Here is a 24,084-nt window from a genome sequence, read left to right on the forward strand (position 1 = left end):
TATATAGCATGATGGTAAAACTGAAACAAAGATTAAAGTGTTTCAGCTCAATCATATCTCCCCTGATTTTCCACTATATATAGCGATTCATCTTTATTAGCTGAATGAACCCTTATAATTTACGTATATTCAAATGCCATCACAGAGAAAAGTATTGTTTTTACATTATAAGATCCACCTTTGAAAAAATTGATGCACCAATTTTATGCCCCCATAATTGAAGATTCTGGGACATATAGTTTTTGCCCTGTCTGTCAATCTGTCTGTCTCTTTATCTACAAAAACTTTTGCTTAGCCAATAACTTTTGATTGGTTAGAGCTAACTAAAGGCTTTCATGTTTCACATCATATTGCTTGTGACCTTTCTTTGGGTACTACAGCAGTAAAATATTTGACCTCTTGATCTTGATCTCTTGGGTTGACCCATTTTTTCAAAATTATAACAAACTTGAACCTTGGTCTTTACTTTTAAATGGTGAGTGCTAGGGCTTTCCTACTTCACATGCATCTTCTCTGTGATAACATCTTTTCTTGCTTACCTATAATTTTAACACTTTGACCTTGGAATTTGACCTAATTTTTAAAAATAAAACTTTATCCTTGGCCATAGCTTTTGAACAGATCCATAGTTCAACCAAGACCCTTAATTACAAACATTACTCTATGAAAATTTCTTTATTCCCTTTATAGCTATAAGGATGACAATATGACAAGGTATTGACAGTCAAAGAAGTTGCCATAAATTTTCAGATACTGAATGTGTACAAAATAGGTACAAAAACAATACCTTTGCAAATGACATGTTGTTTTAAGAAAATTTCTGCTACATATTATATTGATTAATTTTGCAAGATTAATAAAATAATTTGCAACAGAAAAGCTTGAAATACCGATAGAATTGTATGAAATAAAATGTAAATCTGATAATGTTCATTACTGAGGTATATAGTAGCACATAATTATTTATGAAGACTGGATTAGCAGCTCATAATAAATTGTGGCAAAGTTCCTAATTTGATTCAAACCTGGTTAGAAGAATAATAAAACAACCATCAAACCATGCTTTACACAAAAGCATATAAAAACAAGAGACCCAAGAACCATAACACTCATCAGTGCAGAATTCCCAGAAAAAATTTGATCCCATATTGCAAGGAGGATCATGACTTCCCCTAGACATTTCCACGTAAAACTAAGATTCTCCATTGTCCTTCCAACCGGACCTTTTCATTAAGAGCCAAAATTTCAACAAACATTTCTTTCCTTAGTTCACATCAGGAAGATTTCACATAGATTTCAACTTTTCAGGCCCCATGGTTCTTGAAGAGATTTCTAAATGAGCAGTCCTATTTTGACTTTTCTTGACTATCTTCCCCTTGAAAGAAAACATGGTCTTTCATTTTTTTCAAGTCAACCTGAAATTGTCCTCAGTGGAGAGGAAATCAAAAATGTAAACAAAAATATAAAAGTAAACAAGCAGACAAACAGATGCAGATAATGGACACTTCAATCAGAAAAGTTCACCTTTAGCTCAGGTGAGCAATATTATGATGCAATGTTTAAATGTGGTACAAACCTAGGGTCAAATATTTGATCCACAAAGGCTTTCATAAACTCCATACACTCCAGTGTTCGTTCGTCAGGCTGACTGTCTATACTATATGATGAACTCCAAGAGTTTTCAGATCCCATTGAGTATGTTCGTTTGACAGGGAAGCCTCCAAACTCAGACTCAGAAGTTGACTCGTTACCATTATGATTATTGCCCACACTGTACTCAGAACTGTCAATGCTAGAGACACTGGTAAAGGAAGATAACTTTTCATCTCCAATGGGAACTTTCCGACGATTCACAATTTCTTTTTCAGGGTCATCATCAAAAGACATCAAATCCCCCATAGGAATCAGAGTTTTTCTCTTGGAATTTGAGTTTTCATCTCCATTTTCACCTGAATTTTCCTCATACTCAGGTTCTTCGGGTGGTACGTAGTCGTCAAACAACATTTCATCCACCGTACTGGATCGGCGTTTCATTTTTGGTGCTCTCTTGTACTCATTCACAACATCGATGTTTGTCTCTTTTTCACTCTTCTCCACAGGGAAGACTTTTGAATTTTTGTCCTCTTCACTGTCATTTTCCCCTTCTTCTGTTGATTTATTGTCAGATGAAGCCTCCCGACTCTCTGTCTTTGGTAGATCTGATGTTACCTTACTTTTACTTTCACTTTCAAAAGTGTTTTGTGAAATGTTTTGTATTTTGGCCTGGTCTTCATTATTAACTTTCTTCAAGCCCACACAATTTGATTTCAGCATATGTTCTTTAGAATCATAGTTAAATGTTGATTTTGATGTTGGTGAGTATATTGGCTCATCAAAGCTGATGTTTCCAGCAGCCACTTCATCATTCCCACTGCTGTCAGAATACCCAGACGAGCTCTGTCTTCGTGGAATGCCAATTCTCTCTGTCTTTTTCTTTGATCGATATGGCTGATTTGAGAAGTCATCTCCCCTGAAATTCCTGCTTCCGTTACTGTAGGAGCTATAATTAGAACTTGGGGTCTGTGCTGGACTAACCGATTCAGAGTCTGAATCCTCTGGACTAGAGGAGGTCTTCATCACATTCTCCAGTTTGGAGGATAAGTTATTAATAAGTCCATTTTTCTTGGCCACCATTGAGGTGAAGAACCTGGAGGTTCCCTCGGAGAAGCTTGAGGAGAGTGATTTCCCCTCGTCATCACTGCTCCCTCCCTGGGAGAGTCGCCTCCTCACAAAGTCCATTCTCTTACCTTAGGACTCTGATCCTCCTCTGATAATCTTCCAGAATGAACTTCACTTCCTTAGTCTCTGCAAATAAAAAAAAAATTTTGTACACTGTGACAATCCTAGGAAACTGTGGATAAGTGCTATATTTTCACTTATTTCTGCCAGAAACAGATAGCACTGAAGCCATCCTTGCAAGAAATGCATCAGGATTTTATGGGCTACTAAATCTACAGATTTCTTAAATCCAATAATTACTCCCGTTCAGCTGAGATGATTAACAATTTCTCAGCAAACATGAAAATCACTAAATCTTAACAGGTTTAATTTTACTTTTTCATATCTTATAACAATGAAAAATAATCCCTTCACAATTAATGTTTCCTTTCAGAATTCTGTTGATATAATGTAGATTTAATACTTGTTGATTTGGCAAGTAATAAAAATACATCTGTAATGACCTTCTTCCTTAGGATTGCCACCTATTACACCAAGTTACAAATGCAAAATCTTCAAAGTATTGTGCAAATCTGAATCTGTTGCAATTTCCTCTCTTTTTTCATCCATGTTAACAATTCCTTTACAATAACTACCCATCATGATAATGGGCAAGATCAATTTCCTTGGCCTTTTAAAAACCATGATTATGTAAGATGCAGAAAACCAATTACATCTATCTAACAATATTGATTAATGAACACTTCACTCTCGAGGACAGTTGTTCTAGCAGAGAGAGATATCTAACTTAGCTATTTACAGCAAAGTTCCCCTCAAGATAATTCTCATTGATCATGAATGAAGCGATTATCGATAACACAGTTTGATAGGCAAAAACAAACACAGATTGAGGAAAAACATGATTACTTCTCATGCATGCATATCGTAGAATGCTTTACCTGAAAACCCTTTCCTTTAACCTGGCTTCAAGGGCTGCAATTCCAGAAAATGAAGAATGCCTTATTGTATATATAAGTTTAACTTGAAATCATTGAGAGGGTTTTCTGACCTTGACCTTTCAAAAATATAAAAAAGCATATTCTTTACCCATAAGCAGTCCCATCAATGAAATAACAGCCCAACTGGGCCAAGGGGAAAGAAAACGGGTTCTTGACAAAGCATTTCAATCAGAGACATTTTTCAACCTTGATCTTTGTTCAGTCTCTTCACATCTTCTGTGCACTAGTATGCGTGAAGTTTGAGCCTGATTACGCCAAGGGCAGAGAAAATATACTCTAGACAGAGATCATTAGACAAAAAAGGGGGGGTGGGGTGAACTTGACTTTTGATCCAGAAAATTGATTCAAGGTCACTGCACACTTTTTACTGAAAGATTCTCTGTGAGTGAAATATGAACTAGCTAGAGCTAAGGGGAGAGAAAAATATGCTCCGGGCAAGGATTTTACACAATAGCTTTTCTGACCTTGACCTTCCTCTAGAAAATTGATTCAGAGCACAGCATACTTTTTATTCAAAGGCACTCTATAGTTGAAGGATGAGCTCAACTGAGACAAGCTGAAAGAATGTACAATTGTACATATGCTCTAAACAAGGATTTTTTATGCCACCAGAGGTAGAATGACATTGACCTCTGATTGGAAAAATGAGGCAAATTAGGCACAACTTATATCACCAGGCAGTATAGGATTGGAATATGAGCAAATTTCATGATCAGAGCCAAAAAGAGAGAAAATATGCTCCAAACAAAGATTTAACATAAAGAGGTTATTATGTTCCCCAAACGAAGTTGGGGAACATATTGTTTTTACTCTGTTTCTTATTATTAAGGTCTTCCGTCTCCAACGGAAGACCTTCTTGTTATTCTTCGGTTTCTTTTTCCCTATTATTATTATTATTAAGGTCTTCCGTCTTCACGGAGGACCTTATAGTTATTGCTCTGTTTCTTATTATTATTATTATTATTTTTCTGACACGATTTCTCGGCAACTACTGGATAGAATTACATGAAATTTTCAGGAAAGGTGTGTTGTAAGATACTCTTGAAAGTTCCAAGACAGTTTTTGGAAATTCCTCTCTGGTGCCAAGTTTTGGACCATTTTCCTGATTTTAAAACGACATTTTGTCCACGATTAAACTCAAAAACGGTAAAAGATATCAATGTGAAACTTTCAGAGTTTATAGATGATGATCAATACTTTCCAGGACGCAACTTTTTGTTCGTCGTCAGTACTTCCTGTCGCTACCGGAAGCCAATTCAAAAAGTCCAAATTTTCAACTTTCTTTGTTTTTCAACATTTTTCATTTATTTTTGTAATATTAATAGAGACACTTCTATTGATGCTTACTATATAAGTTGTTTTAATATTGGTTAATCTGAACTCTAGATATTAATATTTGAAAATCTGAAGCGGGCCCAAGATGGCGGCTGTCTCTGTCAACTCCGACATTTCGCGAGTAGGGGCTTATGGAGGCAGCTGAGCGTTTGATTAAACCATTCTGACATAAGGATACATAAAATGCAAAAAAGCACTTGGACACTCACGTAGTAGTACGTTGCAATTCAGTGTCAATCTTAAAAAACTTTATTTCTGTTTCACTGCTTTAGTGATACTGGGCTAGATACGATATGTAATGTGTACAATGTGTTAAATATACTTTCCTAACGCCGAAATAAAATAAAGGTGATAAGAATGTTTTATTTAATTAATTTCATTGAAGCTATTGCACCTCTTTAATAGATCAGTACAAAGAAAAGGTGCGAATATTTACGCTTAAAGCAGTATTCCCAATACCTAAATGGTTCGCGCGTTGGGGAGAAAAGAGAAAAAAAAGGCGCATTCACGTTGGCGACCTGGATTCTTGTGATCAAAATTTTGAATCACTTTTTAGTTCGATTTTACAAGTTTTTTTTCCTGAATCAGACGGAAGACCTCTCGTTGCTCGCAACGAGATCGTATCTAGTTATTATTATTATTCTTCCAACCGATTTTGTGCAAGCGATTTCTCAGAGATGGCTAGTCCGATTTCTACCAAACTTTCAGATCTGAAAGATATTCAATTGATCTTGATAGGTTTTTTTCCTTTTTGATTATCTCACTTCCGGTCGTGAGATATGGACGATTTTCTGATTTTCAGAGGGTCGGCTTGTCCGGGAAACTCCTCCGAAACGACTTAAGATATGGACTTGAGATTTTCAGGGAAAATAGAGGAAGGTTTGGTGAGTTGTAATTGGGTCTCCAAATCTTTCTAGCGCAAAAGGCACCGGAGTTCGGTAGGGCCGAAAAAATGTCTCAGAAATATCTCACAAAATTTGACGCATTTTGTCTCATATCTTCACACCTGTTCATAATTTGTTATAACATATTGAAGACAAAATGTGCAACATCACAAGACCTTTCATTTGATATCAAAAAATAGGGCTTACCCCTCAAATTAGGGGCTCAGAGGGGCCAAAAGTCTTTTATCTATAACTCTCTAATGATCAATATTTTGTTATACATTACTGAAGCAAAAGTATTCATCTTAACAATTTGATGCTTACTATATAAGTTGTTTGAATATTGGGTTATCTGAACTCTAGATATTAAGATTTGAAAATCTGAAGCGGGCCCAAGATGGCGGCTGTCTCTGTCAACTCAGCAATTTTGCGAGTAGGGGTTTATGGGGGCAGCTGAGCGTTTGATTAAATCATTCTGACATAAGGACACATGAAATGTGAAAAACTACTTGGACTTTCACGTAGCAGTACGTTGCAATTCATTGTCAATCTTGAAACTTAATTTCCGTTTAACTGCTTTAGTGTAACAGGCCTGGGTACGATATGTAATGTGTACAATGTGTTCAATATACTTTCTTAACGTTGAAATAAATAAAGGCGATAAGAAGGTTTTATTTATTTAATTTCATTGAAGCTAAACAACCTATTTAATAGATCAGTCCAAAGAAAAGGCGCGAATATTTACTCCTGGCGTTTGGCGCGAAATTATGAAAAGTGCCCCGCCTTTTCTGATTCGTAGTCAGGTGTACTGTTGCAAAAGTATACACAAGTATATTTAGAGCAGTACTCCCAATGGCTTAATGGTTTGCGCATTGTGGATAAGAGAAAAAAGCGCATTCACATTGGCTACCATGGTTCAATCTTCCTAGTGACCAAAATTTTGAATCACTTTTCAGTTCGTTTTTACAAGGTTTTTTTTGTGAATCGGACGGAAGACCTCTCGTTGCTCGCAACGAGATCGTTTCTAGTTATTATTATTAAGGTCTTCCGACTTCCTTCGGAAGACCTTATTGTTTTCCGTCGGTTTCCTATTATTATCATTATTATTATTCTTTTTTCATTTCCATGGCGATATCTCCGCTGTGACTGTGCGGATTTCAAAGATTTTTACAGGAAAGATGCACAAGGTTAATATCTCCAGACGTGTTTTTCACTTTTTCAAAATTTTCTTGCGTTCCCGATTTTTGGGGAAATTTGTATTTTTTAAATGGATTTTTGTACACAACTTTTCTCGAAAACGGCCAAAGATATGACATTGAAACTTATGGACATGAAAGACCATCACATGTAGATGTGCCGAACGTCCTTCATTTTTTGTCGTTCCTACTTCCGGTCGCAAACGGAAGTGAATTCAAAAAGTTTAATTTTTCAACTTTTTTGTTTTTCAATATTTTTCTTTCGGATTTACAGGGTTTATAGATCGTCTTCAAAGATATCTATATATGTTTTTATTTTTTTCATGCGTGCGTTTATTGCAAAGATATGAACGAACCAAACTTTGTCTTAATGTCGGGGGTTCGAATCCCGCTCGGGGCGTTCCCCAAATTTTTTCTTTGTTTTTGTCTTTTTTCAGTTGCAAATTTCTTTTCACTCTTTTATAACATGTGTGGAAGATTTTGCCGATTTTTAAAGGCTATATTTGGAGATATTTTGTGAAATACCTGGAACAATCACGATCTGTGTTGATAAACTGCTGTAAGTGAACGTAAACAAAAAAATACATTATGAAATCTATTTCATGGGATGACGCAGACAATATGGAAAAAGAGAAGTCGGTCGGAAGACCTGCTTGTTGCACAAGCAACAAGAACGCATCTAGTTATTATTATTTTTCTTCTCGGGAAAATTTTGTCCGCGAATGATCTTGTAAACTACACATCCGATTTAGGTGAAATGTTTTTAGGGTCAGTAGACATGTTATTTAGATTTGCGGAATCAAGGTCATTTTGCGCGCACGTGCTTGCAAGAGCGCGCACGTGCAAAACTTGAAATGACCAATATATAATGGATAAAACCGTAACTTTTCTATTTTTTAACAAAATGTTTTGAAACTCATAATGTAAGGATATATTAGTAGTATGCACAAGATGACATGGTCAAAATAGCAAGATCTCACGCGCATGCACGTGCGCTTTGCTCTGATTGGCTGAAACTAAAGTCTCAATATCTTTCTTGTTTTTTGATAAAATCATTTGAAATTTTGAACATAGTCATACATTAGGGAGATCTACAGCCTGTAATATAAGAATTATCATGAAAGCATGTGCATGCACGTGTGCTTGCAAGAGCTCGCACGTGCAACACGAGAAATATAATTGATACAGACGTAACTATTTAAGTTATTGATGATATACTTTAAAACTCATATTAGAAGTATATATTAGAAGCATAGACAAGGTGACATGGTCAAAAAAGCAAGATCTCACGCGCATGCACGTGTGCTTTGCTCTGATTGGCTGAAACTAAAGTCTCAATATCTTGCTTGTTTTTTGAGGAAATCCTTTGAAATTTTAAACATAGCCATGCATTAGGATATCGTACAATATGATATATAGCAATTATCATGGAAACACGTGCATGCATGTGTGCTGCAATCTGATTGGCTGAAACTTTTAATAGCTATAACTCCCTTGGTTTTCAACCAAACAGGATGGGGTTTGGAACATAGATAGATATAATGGACTTCTACAAGATGGTATGGTCACCATGCCCATGCATACACGCGCATGTACGTGTGCTGCAATCTGATTGGCTTAAACTTTAAACAGCTATTACTCCCTTGGTTTTCAACCAAACGTGGTGGGATTAAGAAACATTTGGATTAAATACTTTGTTATTTAGTGTAGATTGTGTAGACAAGATGATATGGTCATTATGAACATGCATTCACATGCGCACGCATGCAATGCTAAAATTTGAATGAACTTGGTACACTTCTGGGTAAAAATTGTTAAAGTCTCAAATGCATATAGTTTGTCTTATTTAATGAAGCTTACAGGAAATATGGCACCAAAAGGGAGTTGGGGAGCGTTTGGGACAAGTCCACTTACAATTAGCACTAGTTCAACCTTGACCTTTGAGCTAGAGTACTGGATCAAGGCCACCACACACCCTCTACATACGGGCAATCTATTGGTAAAGTTTTAGTCTATCTGGACCTATGGTAAAAAAAAGTATGCCCAAGGAAAATGATATTGGATGGATGGATGGACTGAGTGATCACCATAAGATAGTGGCAGAGCAGGGCCTTAATTGACTGCAGCCTTATAGTTTAGTTGTGGAACCTTAATTAATTTTTTTTCTCCTGTAATATCCCACATAAAGCTGGTGCTTCCACAGCCTTGGTTGGCCATGAATTGAAAGATAAATTCTCAATTTACTTTTAGACCCTTTCTACAGACAGGAAAAATGTTTTTTAGACATTAAGAAAATTACAGTTTAGTATACATTTCTCATTTTCAACAAAGAGTAATTGCCATTTATCCCAAGGAAAAATGTTTAAAGACAATGAAGTATTGATGAACAGAATTCAATGTTGCTTTAAATGGGGAAGATACATGCAAATAAACGTTTCAATTAACTAACCTTGGTATAATAAAATGTAGGGAATGCAAATAAAAATTTCAGTAATAATCCTGTAGATTTCAATTTGTTATTTCAAAACCAAAAGAGCAAATTAATCTAAAATACCCCAATAAATTCATAAAAAATATATCAAGGAATTAGAATCTCTTAATGTAACAGTTCTTAATGTCATAAAAATGTAACTTGCCATTGTTTAAATAGATCTTATTAGATTTTTTTTTCTATATTTCACTCATGCAAAAAACTGCAACCTACTTTTGTTTTATCCTCAGCTTCCAAGTGCCATGATCTGAACAAATCTGAATCTTCACTACCTGAGAATGCTTGCAGATTGATCTGTTTGTTGCTCTGTTGTTTTTGAGTATTTGAGAATTTTTCCCTTCATACATAAAAGTGGCATTTCTATATTGATTTTATCCCTTACTGTAACACCATCCCTGTTGCAGGCCTAAGGGGCCATCAATTGAACAAAATTTAATCTGAATCACCAAATTATTGTATTCCTTTCAAGTTGTTGTAACTTATGTACCCTTCAAAAGTTTGTTTTTTGCACTTCAGCTTGAAAATCTTCCTATCACCTAGCTATAAAGCCCATGATAAGCAAAACCATTTTTTATGTTAATATCATAAACAATCTACAGTCTGTTTATTACTGCAATATCACAAAAAAAAAAGGATTTTTTCAAGAAAAGAGTCAAGATGTAGTGCCCTGTTTGACTCCTAGCATCAATGTAGACCAAGTTATCATTTCTAGCTTAGACAGGTTACAAATATGTTAACAAATAATGACAATATTATTACAAATAAATATGTGAGCCAATTTAAAATCTGATAATCATAGTTGTTACAAAGCCTAACCTAGCCCCTTCATGACCAATCATGTGGCATTTGATCGTTAAAAATCCAACAAGATGCCCACGGACTACATTGCTCACCTGATTCAATATGTCCCTACTTTTTTTCTTCCTCAGTAGATTTTCCCCCTATAAATTCAAACGATAAACTCTGATTGCTTTTTGTGGTCCTAACCTAACTCCAAGGGGTCATACTTAGATGAAAACTTGAAGTTACAACACCTGATGATGCTTCCATATATCAATATTTTATGCTTATATAAAGCTTATATCACCCCACCCTATCCTAAGAGGACATGATTTCTAGACTTTCTGAGAATATAAAAATGTGACAAGTTAACAGGTGAACAGAAGAATGTCAGACAAAATATGATCAGAAAAGCTCACTGGAGTCTATGGCACGGGTGAGCTAGTATGGCAATATTAGCTGGAATGTCAATCTATGGTAACAGCGTAACTATCTAGCTCCAATTGCTTGTAACAACTTAGTTTACCATCTGTAAGTGATGTATTTTCTTCTTATAACACAATGATCTTACTCTGCTAATAATACTTGAAAACTATCTTACAAACATGCTTTAGCTGTGAATTTCAGGGTCCACATCAGCTAAGTTGGGTTTCTTTTCGAGCCGCCTCTGAGTTCATTATCTGGAATAAAAGAATAGCTATTTTGTAAAGTTCTGTTTAAAAATGTTTTCAAATTGTGAATTCTGTAAAATCAATTATTATACTTTATTACAAAATTTATAAAATCTTTAAACCTGCAGAGTTTTCATTACAAAAAACAGAAAGGAGCCCAAATCAAGTCATCTTCTGGAAATCACTACATATATACTGTATACAGGGAAATTTTCGCCCCTTTGCCCTACCCTCATTTGGGTGAATAATGGAGCAAATTCAAAGAATACAGTATAATTTCTTAAACAAAACTATGATTTGGCAAAATTAAAATGGGGCAAAATTGTTTGCAAGTGTGAAAGGGTGAAAATAAAATGGGGGCGAAAATAACCCTGTATACAGTTATATATTTATAAATCTCTGTCATTAACCATAACCTTTCAACATGAAAATTAAAAAGAGTACATTTTTAAGTCAAAGGGAGTTCATATATGAGTTGCGTCAAGCGAAAATGGACCTTCGTGACCAAATTTTCGAAAATCGGCTTTTCGCCGTTTCTGACAGAGCTAGTCTTTCTGAATATTTTGATACCAAATACTTTATTATATACCTTCTAAATTCTAATTAAAACTCCAAATGAAAATAATGCAATGCTAACAGGATAACGCTGTAAAATGTTGAATAACGTCACATAACGTCATTGAAACTTGGAGCATGCAATGTGATTACTAAATCACCCTTCTGTATTAGTTAGAAATTATTTTTTTCTATAGAGGTATTTTTGAGTTTTTTGAATATATATTTCTCCAAATATTAGCATTTTTATGATCGTATACATTGTAAAAAAAGTGATAATTTAAAGGTTGTTGAAGAAAATATCATCTAAATGTACATGCAATATACATATTGAAATATATAGTATGTAGTAAATTTTCAAGGAGTATATTCAACGACATCATCTCACCCTTTTTTCTACATCATCTACATAATCATGCTTTAATCACTGGAAATTAGTATTTGAAAGGATCCTTGACCAGGGATAGACCGCTTACCATAAAAAAAACAAAAAGGTTCCTACTCTGAAATCATCTCGCAAGGCATTCGTTACAACACGGCCATTTTCCAAGAGAAATTATTTCTTGTTAACGAAATTGACCGAGTAACTACGATTGCTCGCAGTGGGGTAAAAATGAATATCACTGTTCATGTAGTAAGGTCGTAAGGATTGATCCCAGTCAGTGGATTTTTATTAATTTTCTTTTCCGGTATAATCAGCAAACCCACCTCCACAAAAACAAACCCTTAGGCAGTGCCTACATGTATTTTTATGGTACTTCTCTGAACTAAATTTAAGGAGTGGTTGGGTGCAACCTTCAGGCATTGTAATTTGTTGCCTATCAGTTATTGAACACTTCTTTCAGAAACGATTTCCATTAATTTTATTTCAATTGGAAATTATATTGAAATGTGGAAAATATGTCAATTCAAAGTAGAATAAACATATTTTACCCCCCCCCCCCCCCCCCCCCCAACGATGTTACTTGCCTGCATGACAATGATTTAAGATGCTAAAATTCAATTAAATATACTGGTTTATACATAGTATCCATAAGTTATAACTACTTTAAGTGGACTTGACCTAAAAAGAAAATGCGATTCTTCAGGCAAATACACCACACCAACATCAACACAACATCAACATCACACCTAGGCTTAATGCAACACAATCAATTCAAAGTCAGACGTTAACTTTGACGTTCAGAATGTACTAAAATGGTTAACGTATAATTTCATACTGTGTCACCTATTTACGAGTTGGTACGTTGTTTCATGCAATATTTTTTGATCAAGTCAAGGGTCCCGAATGACATTCTAACTTACAGCAATCTCCACCCAGAGTTGTCGTTCGCTTTGCTACAACGATAACTCTGGGTAGAGATTGAACTTACAGATGTACAATTTAAACATTACTTGCATAAACAAGTTCATACACAGTTACATTTTGTAAATTAAGTAATCAGTTAAATTCATAGTGTCAATGAGAACAAGACAATATATGTTTAGATGGAGTGAAATGGGCCTCATCCCTGAATATCCAAACATTATACAATGTACACGCTGTCATCGGTAAAAATTTCCTTAAATTTATTCCAGCATGTGATTGTAAGCAAAAAAATCTCATTATGCATAATGTGCACAGTCGGTAATCTTCGGCTTACTCCGCTACGCTCCATTCAAAATGGTACACGAGCCATCCAAGGAGCTCTGAGTGATATATGTACATGTACGCCATACACCCCCCCCCCCCCCCAAAAAAATCATATATAAATTAAAGTTTGAAATTATTGACGATTATAGGATATTATTCACAAAACGTACTAGTTAAACTTAAAATAAATCTTAACTTTTCTTTCTTATAGTCAGGATATTATGGGGTGGGTGATTCTTAAAATAAAATTGTCAAATAAGTAATTTCTTTTATTCCTGATTGAAAAAAATTAAATCATATGCAGTAAACAGACAAGTATAGAAAGCAACTTCATTTGCAGGAAAGGGCTTTATAAAAGGCTTTTTACAGAGATCAAAAAGGGAGTCATCAGACAAAATTATAAAGTGTTCACAAAAATAAGAGTTCGTAAATATAAGCATTGATTTTACAGTCGCAGTGTACATTGAGAAGGGGGTGCACAACTTCCAAGATATCAGATTATCTTGATACTCTGCAAATATCATCTATAATTGAGAAAGAATACGGAACTATCGAGGATGAAAAAAAAACTACAACACTTTTTCTGATGATGTGGACAATGATCCCTTCATTCATTGATCAAATATATGAGCGATATATGGGATATGGTGTATGTACCTGTGTTTTCAAAGTGGTTATGATCGAACTAAAAAAAGAAATAAATAGTAAAATAAATGCGTGAAAACGAAAATGAACAAGCAAAATCAAAACAAAAAATTAATCAATTAAAAAAAATAATACGAGAGAATAAAGAAATAAAAATTCGGAATTTGTCCTTGAAAGACTTCCCTTTCCGTAGTAATACAAACGAGCACATTCAAAAACGGGGGGTGGGTGGGGGGTAATCAAACCTTTAATCAATTACAATATTATATAAGATTACAAACTCAAGATATGCTCATATTTACAGTCCGGAACTACTGTTTTTTTCTGTTTTTGCCTGAATAATAAGAAAATAGGACTTATGACCTACATGCGTCTGATTCAATACATGACCTATTTCGCTCTTAATTTTCGACTTCAACAACATCAGCTTCACCTTAAGTTACCGTGTTTAGTTTTTATTTATTGCAATTAATTTAGGCAATGAAAACAACACCACAAATTAGCTATGGAAATTATCACTATTTATTATCTTCACATTTTATTGCGTCACATGTGCTAAATTTTCAAACCTTTGTTGCGCTAAAGGTGACGTGTTAATTTTAGTGAGTAAATATGGAAGTCCGTATGGCTTTTGCCGCTTCATCCTTTATGACATGGCAATACAGACAAAGTTTCTTAGCTGCTGCATTCATTTTTTTTTTCTTAAAATGAATTGACAAAATGCTATTGCAACCATGCTAGAAAGTGAACTTGATTCGAACATTTAATGATCACAAACCATTTTCGGGCCTTTGGAAACAAACTGGAATGTGTTACATATACCCCCCCCCAAAAATCCAAAAGAAAAAAAAACAACATTGAAATAAACATGATAAATGCTAAGGACCACTTGCTTATACATTGTATATTGAACCAGCTCACGAATAAATCAAACCATTCATTCAAAAATTAAATTAGTTTATATAAATTTTTTTTCTAAACCTATAAATTGACAAACCAGTTTTACCTTCACGCAAAAATACTTTTGTCATGACTCAGACGTCACGTCTTTGGAGTGCTATTGTGATGTAATTGTTTATGTGACAAGGTCCCTTTTCGCTTGAAATTAGAGAGATGTTATCATACCATTTTATGCAATACATGGCCTCCAGGCCTTGACCTTTGACCTAATATTTCCCTGCAAAAACTCACAGACAGAATGAAGATTGGACAAACTAAAATTTAAAACCCTTCCTAGCAGCCAGAGGGGAGAGGCTGCTGTATCTAATCAACTTTTGGACAAAATCTAGAGAAGAGATACTATGAATAGGAAATAGACAAAAAACAAAAATGCATACTCAGATTACTCAATTGTTATAGCCCAGAAGTTCTACAGATGATTCAAGATTTTTTTTAAAACAAAAATCCAAAAAGAACTTCATTACATTTAAAATTATTTCATTTTTTGTTAATTTCATTTGACAATGCCGACATTAGTTTCGACATAAACAAAAGTTAAACCAATATGCATTGAATTTCGTTTAAAAATTGCCAGCAGGCTTTGTATTTTGTACATGTATAGGCTTAATAAACTCATACATGGTAGTTTTCGCACAAAAACTAAATATGAGATTTTAACCTGGTGAGACTGAATGGTAAAATTTTATCCTGCTGTAGTTATACTGATGTGCATGCATTCAACAGAAACTGGTTTGAGTGAGTGAAGGTATTCAATGGTTTCCATTGATTGCAGACCACATATAGACCAATGTGTTAATTGATCATGGACAAGTCTTTGGATGCAAATAAAACAGAATCAATGGTTCTAAAGAGCTCGGTCTACTGAGAGCAAAGAACATAGATGCAATAGCTGATTGATTTCAGCTTTTAGAAAACATTCAAGAATTGATGTGCTTGTGGCCCCATTTTCAGCAATCCTCATCAAATTGGTACCGGTATTCAATTATTATGGCCAAAATTGAGTAAAATGATAACATCAATATTAAATTTACCAGGAATTCAAGAATAGTAATTAAGCTATATAATAAAGGGAGAGAAGCCAAGTCCACAGAGCAAACGGTTTTAATTTCAAATTGATGAATAAGTTGGTTTGAGTCACCAGATTAAATCAATGATGCATAATGTTCTTAGATTTCCACTGAATATATTAACCTCCATCAATTCTTATTTTATTTGTAATATTTAAATTAATCTATAGGCAAAATAATAATAATCTGTAAGAAAAGACTCATAGACATTATATTCTTAAAAGTTTTCCCTCCTCCTCCTTTTCCTAGAGTTACTTTGGGCACCAAGATGACTTGCAAGTATTGACAACAAATACAAATGTTCAAACATAAAAGCCAAACTGTCTTGCAAGTATTGATAAAGCTTAATTTTCAAGCATTTTAAGGGCCAAAACTTAGTCTGGTCTCAGAATTTTACTCTGCTATTTGTAAATCTATTCTATGGTCTTAAGGTGCGGGGTATCTTTTCTGATTATAGAAGTAAACGCTAAAATTTCCACACATCACCACTACCTACATGTGACGGCTCTCATTTCTTTTTTTCTTCTCTATCATAATCTGCCTCCTAAGGAATCTGTGGAATACTAATGGATACCCCAATATGGAGATCTAACACAATTAACACCCAGAGAAGTGGCTTCCTTGCATTAATTTTTTATGTTCATATACACCATTAATCCCCCTACATAAATGAATATTTAATAGAAATTGTGTGAATTCTCATCATCTCCAGACAACACACCAAGAAGATCTGCTATAGTAATACAGTTATTGACAAAGATGCAAGCAGGCATAATCATCAGCACTTGACCTTCATAAGGACAAACACTGAAAATAAATACTGAATTAAAAGCTCCAAAAATCATAGTTATGAATACATTAAGTCATTTAGAGGTGCTCAATACTTACAATTCAAGAGAAGTCATAATTCCCAGAGTTTTATCAGTAAGAATCTGATGTTAGGAGTTTGTAGTTATCGGTGATTTTGGAGAATAGATGAAAGTGTATTAGTGTGTTCCCTTCCAATAAATCAATACCATGAGGCGTGTGCTGATGAATCTTTAGGAGACCATGCTTTACGTCATGTTGGACCAATCCTGTTCAGTCCCAAAAAATAAAGAATCAGAGATGCTGCACTGGTCTGTACAAAGTCTGGACCATCTCACCATGAATTATGAGAATTTGGTAAACTTTCACATATACACCAGCATGCACATTGATTCTCAGTACAGTATTTCAGGAAGCCTTCGTGGGAATAACTATAGTATTATAAAACTTTTTTAAGATGTTGGGTGGGAAGGGTTCAATAAAAATCTGTATTAGTTTTTAAAACATTTTGTTGATATAGCCTAATACAACTTAACTGATTATCATGATTATTGCATTTTCTCTTATGGAAGAATTTTCCATGGCTAATTGATCTGTGGTTTAGATGTTGCATGTCTAGATACATAAAACCTCTTCGTTAGGAAATTTAAGAAGAGGAAAACTTTTTAAGCATCCGGCTTGTTTTTAGCTCATTAATATTTTACAGCATTAATAAATGAATCATGGTTCATTGTCATGAAACTCACTTCTTATTTAAAATAAGTGCAATGGAGAGTTGATAAAATCAATTCACTTTTTTTCTTCATACTAATAATATTTCAATCGAATGACCAGTTATCACTACTGTAAATGATCTTTATAGAAAAGAAATTTTATTTTTCAGTTCTTTTAATCTGACAGTATATTTACTTATATATACTGTGCCATATTCCATATTTTACAAGCGATTTGTAATATGACTGATTGGTGTACCATATTCCATATTTTACAAGAGATTTGTAATATCGCTGATTGGTGTAAAATTGCAAAAAACATGAAATTGCAAGTAGAAGCAATGAATACATAATATAGCAATGAATGAAAGGGAAGCTTGTTTTTTGGAAATATCATCTTTCTGGACTTTAAATCTATAGACTTCCAACCTTCACCATACAACCAAGTTACCATTACATCAATATCTACATGATCTCAAGTGGGTGGTTACTCTTGAACAAAATCTCCAAAAATACCACTACTTTCACCTCTCTCTGAATGATAATCAATGCTGCGTTCATGAAATAAAGCTATTAATCTGTATGGTTAATCAATTTTACTTTTACAAACATGCACAACCAATGTCAGAAATAAGATCTACACGACACAGAGCACAGGTACCGAGGTAATACAATGTCCAATATTGGCAGGCAATCAACACTCTACAAAGCATCACTTAATAACTAATGACTATGTGTGGGGGAAATTGTCTTTCAAAGGGAAAATGATTTTCAGATAGAAATATTATGAAGGAGTTAAACATCAGCTTATGGAATTGATTCAATTCATCCAGTATCCATCTTCTGGATTCTGAATCTATAGCTCTATCTAGAGATAATATCAAGGAGTTAAACATCAGCTATATGTGAAATTGATTTCATTCAGCAAGTGTCACAAATCTGAATTCTGAATCTTATAGCTCTATTTTTTTTTTTTTTTTTTTTGATACATGTAACGATGTATACTAGTAATGAACAAAGAAACCTCCTTCAGTTGTGTCTTGGTACAACTAGATCAAGACCTCATAACCACAAATCTTTGATGAGACTGTAGCTCTACTCATTTGTACTCATGATATTGAAGGAAAAGGTACTGTTGCACAAGGATTTAAAGCAACATTTTTGATTTTTATATATACAAAAGTATACTGGGTTGTGATTACCAAATGAAACCTTCAGGGTCATGTCACTTCGGACTTTAAAGAACTATATGCGGTATTAACCAACATTTGCCCCCCAAAATCAAACTTTGATGGAGTAATATTTAATTAAGTCCTTAAACAGGGGAGTATATGCTGACTTCAAAGCACTGAATAATTTCATAAGTAATGACGTCATATGTACGTAATGACGTCACAAATATGACGTAAATTTCAGTTTTTTATGAATTTTGCAGAAAAATGTACATATTTCGTCGATATTTTAAATAAAAGTCACCGAGCGCATGTGTGTTCAGGATTAAAATTTTGATATAATGTGTAGAATGATAATATCAATGAAATATGTCAATATTGTTCCTGAACACACATGCGCTCTATAAATTCTAAAGCTTAAATTGTTGAAATTTTGTCCATTTTGTCCTCTTTCTGAAAAAGGATATAAAATCGGACTAGTTTGTGACGTCATAAAAACAGAAATTGTGAATACATTGCTCTGGAACTATAATATTTTCTGTTAACTTATATTTCTCGTACAATTTATTGAATTCAGCACATTTCAGGAAGTTTTCAAAATTTGACTTTTGTGGGGGCAAACATATGCAATATACCGCATATAGTTCTTTGCAGGATCCACAGACCCATTTTATTTGTAAATTAAAAAATAACTAAAGAAAAATACCTTTTTTTATTGACTTTTTTTTTATTAATTTATTGTAATCAATATTTTTGCAGTATTTGAAGTTTTGCTACGTTTTCTCTTACCTGCTGCAGTGCAGAACTGTACATCTCAGCTTGAGAAAATTCGGACAGTCAGATAAAGAGATTGAGATACAGATCAAAGCATTGAAAAAAAACCTTGGATTTACACGTAACACCCATGCTTTTTTATCGCTCACTTTGGTATTATTTCTTGTTTTTTAACCACTTTCATAAATTCTTAAGTTTGGTTAAGAACATGATTTGCATGCAACACAAATAAGTAAAACATTTTATCAAAACTGAAATTACAAACAGAATAAAACTAGAATGTGATTTAATAAGTTCTGGAAGAAAGTATTGCTTGCCAAGTAGGTGACCAGATCCAATTTATAATATCTTATTGCCCAAAGCTCATATTTGCGAGTCAGCGAGCGGTTATCTACAACCCTAATGGTATATATTCTGATGTTTTAAGTTGTTTATTGAAGCCAAAACAATAACTGAACCCTTTTCTTTTTTTTAAAAACTTCATTAAAATCTGTAGGAACTCTTGTTAGTAGCAATGTTCTTAAATCTTACATCAATGAAAAGAATTACGAGCCCAGTCAAGTTTTAAAATAATTGAAATCATGAGAAATTCAACATTTATTTCTTACTTTAGTAACCGTTGTACTTGTACCATGATAGTACATTCAATTCAAATCAGAAACTGGTGCACAGAGTTATTTTTGACTTGATCATATTACATATTGGCTCTAAGTTAAATAGATTAGAATATTCTATCATTAAATTGATAAATGTCTCATTAACACAGTTTTTACGATAGAATGTGTTCGATGCATTGAAGTGTAGCAAACCAAACACTATTGTCTCAAGCCACAGTCCAGAGTCTGCATATAGCTCTCTCTTACCCCTGGCTGCTTGATCACAAAAAGTTTTGTATTAATCTTGAATATTTACACCTTTGTATTGTGACATCATATTCAGTCAATGACAAGTTTTGTTTCCATCGCAATTAAAATCAACAATTTACATCAGCAGTATTTTGTACAATGCGATTGGGTATTGAAAGGTCGCATCAAAGTTCATTATTCGACTATGCTTTACTCGCATTGGTCAATATTTTAATGAGCAACGAAATATTCTCTTTTCAATCAACAACGGCCAAATCGGAGAGCATCATACATTTTGGCCGTGGTTTGCGACGATGAGCAAACACAGGTGAAAACTCAAACTCAGTGCATTTACTAATCATGAAAAATCTGAGTTTTGAATATCAATATGGCATTTAAATTTGAAGCAAGTAAAAAAATCAAGAAAAAATGTTGAATTCTTTCATTATGTATTTAATTTTTGTGTGGAAAGTACCCATACATGTGAAAAATTGTACTGACTGTACACAATGCCACTAATGACTCAGGGTTTGACATTAAGGCCATCCCAGCAACCCAGTCTAGTAAATGAGTGGTCCAGTCATGTAAAATGTTTGTGAACTAGACCAACTGGTCATGTTGATGAAATAATTTTTAACCTCATTTATGTCTTCATAAGGCCATTCTGTCTGCTGAGTTAGTCTTTTATGTTATTCAGAGCAGACACATTTGACCACTGCTTTGACATAATGCCATAGTATCAGCACATATTTAAGTGATTAAAATAAACTGCCTTTGTTTTCAACTCAAAAGTAGCACAAGTACCTAAATCTGAATGCCGACTGTCGAACATGTGGCCAGTGACTGAATTGTGTCATTATAGATATGTCAAAATTTAATCTGAGTTAGCTTTACTTAGCAGACATTGTACCCCTCCAGAAATGATATATCCTCATCTCTTATGAAGTCTCGAGACCTGTGGGGTGAAGTTCTAAGGAAAATCACTCTCATCAGCCAGAGACTACCCAGGTCCCAAAATGAACGCCAAATGTAACAGACATGTAAGAGCCTCCACTTTGGATTGAACTCAGAGCCTCTTGCATGCCAGGGTTTAAACTTAACGCTCGCCCACTCGCAAATTGCGAGTAAAAATTGGTGTGGGCTCGTAAAATTTATAACTTGCTCGCCCACGTGGCGAATCAAAATGCTGTAGGGGCCGAATTCATTTCCGGTCCCCTTACTGAAAAACAGACATTTTATGCAGGTTTTTGATTTAAAACTACAGAAAAATTTATATAAATTACACTAGCATGGTTCAATTGTTCGTAAATATCCTTCATCTTTTCAATTTAAAGTACTAAATGATTTGTGAAATCCCTAAAACGATCGTCTTTTTTCCTAATCCGAATTTCCTCCAACCCTCTGTAAATGGTTGATACGTGAGAGATATACAATTTTAATAACTCCCAACTACTCAGTCATATGAATAGTAAGTGTTTTCACTTATTTCAGATATACTGTAGTTGAAATATTTAACCTAGAAAATCTTAAATGTGTCATTGTCACTTCATCAGTTGAAAAAGCAAATATATGTATAAGGGCTACGTACATGTATTACCATGTAAAATAAAAGGATAGTAAAAGTTTTGATTGAATTCAATTTTATTTCCTTTGATTAAATATTTATGTAACATTTGAATTTTATAAAGTCAGAACTCCAATTTTAAACAGATGTATCAATACAGTGTATTTTATTTGTATATCTACTTTTTGTCCCAGTTGGCCTATCTACAAAAGGCTTTTTAAAAAATCACAGAGACTGTGGGCTAACAAGTTTAGCAGTGGGCTCCTAAATTCGAAATGTCAAGAGCCCACATGGCTCGTGGAAATTTCAGTTAAGTTTAAACCCTGCATGCCAGTCCAGTTCTGTACCAATTGAGCTACCCTAAACGTTAACCCACCAGTTCAATTTAGTAGGAATCCGTAAATCATACACTAGGCCTACCACTTGACCTGGAACATAATTATACCTGAATACTCCTAAAGCCTTTTATATATAAATACACCTGATGTACTTAGTATATATATTTCAATCTGATCAATCGCATTACGGCTTATTTATAGAAATTCAGAGGCCTGTTTATCTCTCTTATCATGACTTATGCCTTGACATTTTGTTAGATCAATACACAGGGACTTGCTCCTGGTGTGTAAAATATATTTATTAAAAAAAAACAAAAACGATATACTATAAAACTACACAAGGGAGGACGCCATTTTGGGCCCCTTCCTCGCTTCAACCTCTGTTTTCGTTATATTTTGCCGTATTTTACTGACTCACCGCCTGGGATCTGTTAAGAAATGATTCTTCTAAAACCTTATGCTTAAATTTCCCCCTTGGGGCCTCTGCAATACACATTTCTGACTAAAAATAATCCAAACGCGCTCGTTAGGACAGTTGGTATGGACAGAAAGCGAAAGCACATTCGAAGTCAGCCGAGGATTGCCGAATGATCTAATTCCGTATTCGAATGTAAAACGCCGAGGTTACTTTCGCTTTCTGTCCATACCAACTGTCCTAACGAGCGCGTTTGGATTATTTTTAGTCAGAAAAGTGTATTGCAGAGGCTCCAAGGGGGAAATCTAAGCATAAGGTTTTAGAAGAATCATTTCTTAAGAGATCCCAGGCGGTGAGTCAGTAAAATACGGCAAAATATAACGAAAACAGAGGTTGAAGCGAGGAAGGGGTCCAAAATGGCGTCCTCCCTTGTGTAGTTTTATAGTATATCGTTTTTTTTTTTTTAATAAATATTTTTTACACGCCAGGAGCAAGTCCCTGTGATCAATATAAGTTTCTTCTTTTTCAATCGTTATTGATGAACATTACAATTTACATCCTAATATAAAATCATGCAACATGTTAATTTCATTTGCATTTTTACCATTCTTACTCTTGATACTTTATCAGGATTGTGGTAGAACTGTCTACAGCCTAGAAGGTAACCGTTGGCTCTATAGATTACTTACCGCCTCACTGCTTCAGCAACCAAACTACAGGCGGAAATCAAACAGGCAAACTAAATGAAAAGTCGCACTCGTTTCGAAATCCGGGCAAAAAAAGTTTAAAAGTAAAACCACACCTAACAATTATTTTATGGATATATCGTTTATATCGTATAATTTCAGTATTAAAAATTCAGTATAGTCTGTTAAAAATTTTATGATGTTTAAAAAAACTTCAGAGAAAATGTAAAAAGATGTTACAAGCATGAATGCAAATAAAACCATATGCGCTTGGTTTCAGTATGGTGTATTTTGTGTATGTGTACTTTTTTTTATATACAGTAAATATGACATTTTTAACACGTGCTTATTTCAGCGAATTTTTATTTTTATTTTGATGAGGGTATTCCGACACACCTAGAAAAGCACATAATTTACACAAAATACACCATCCTGAAACCAAGCGCCTATAAGACATGGTGATGATAGCAGATAGGATTGTAAATAACCAAGAATAACTGAATAAGTATCATATCTAAATATCTTATAAACCGTTTCAAGAAAAATCAGGTGAACACTTCATTTCTTTTAATTAATTTTCTATTAAAAATGAAGACACTATCATTTGTCTATATATTAGTGCTAAATATGACTCTATGTTTCTAGTCGGTAAAAGAGCTTCAGGTTCTAAAGTTTTTGATCTGTCCGTCCGCCTGCCTTGTACTGTCTATCCGCAAAAACATATAATTTGTCGATAACTTTTGACTGGTTGAAGTTACGACTTTCATATTTCATATATCTATTCCTTGTGAAAAGAACTTCCTTTGGGTATCAACCTATTTGACCATTTGGCCTTGA

At 34.2% G+C, this 24,084-nt stretch overlaps 1 protein-coding gene across 3 annotated transcripts in view; it reads right to left on the reverse strand.

The window, feature by feature from the left end:
* LOC134229205 (uncharacterized) overlaps positions 1-23,269 on the reverse strand; it is a 43,092-nt gene extending 19,823 nt beyond the window's left edge. The window contains exons 1-2 of one of the 3 annotated variants that reach the window (XM_062710910.1): positions 23,251-23,269; positions 1,577-2,844 (exon numbers count right to left, since the gene is read on the reverse strand). In XM_062710910.1, the coding sequence (XP_062566894.1) occupies positions 1,577-2,778 (1,202 nt within the window). In that variant the 5' untranslated portion in view covers positions 2,779-2,844; positions 23,251-23,269. Of the gene's footprint in view, positions 1-1,576; positions 2,845-10,987; positions 11,066-23,250 lie in introns of those variants that run through there. The other 2 variants (XM_062710909.1, XM_062710908.1) reach the window with 2 other exon arrangements.
* Positions 23,270-24,084: the final 815 nt, after the last annotated feature.

The sequence above is a fragment of the Saccostrea cucullata genome, unplaced genomic scaffold (genome assembly GCF_032062105.1).
Source record: "Saccostrea cucullata isolate Sc308-1 unplaced genomic scaffold, CSIRO_AGI_Scuc_v1 ctg285, whole genome shotgun sequence".
NCBI classification, from domain to species: Eukaryota; Metazoa; Mollusca; class Bivalvia; order Ostreida; family Ostreidae; genus Saccostrea; species Saccostrea cuccullata.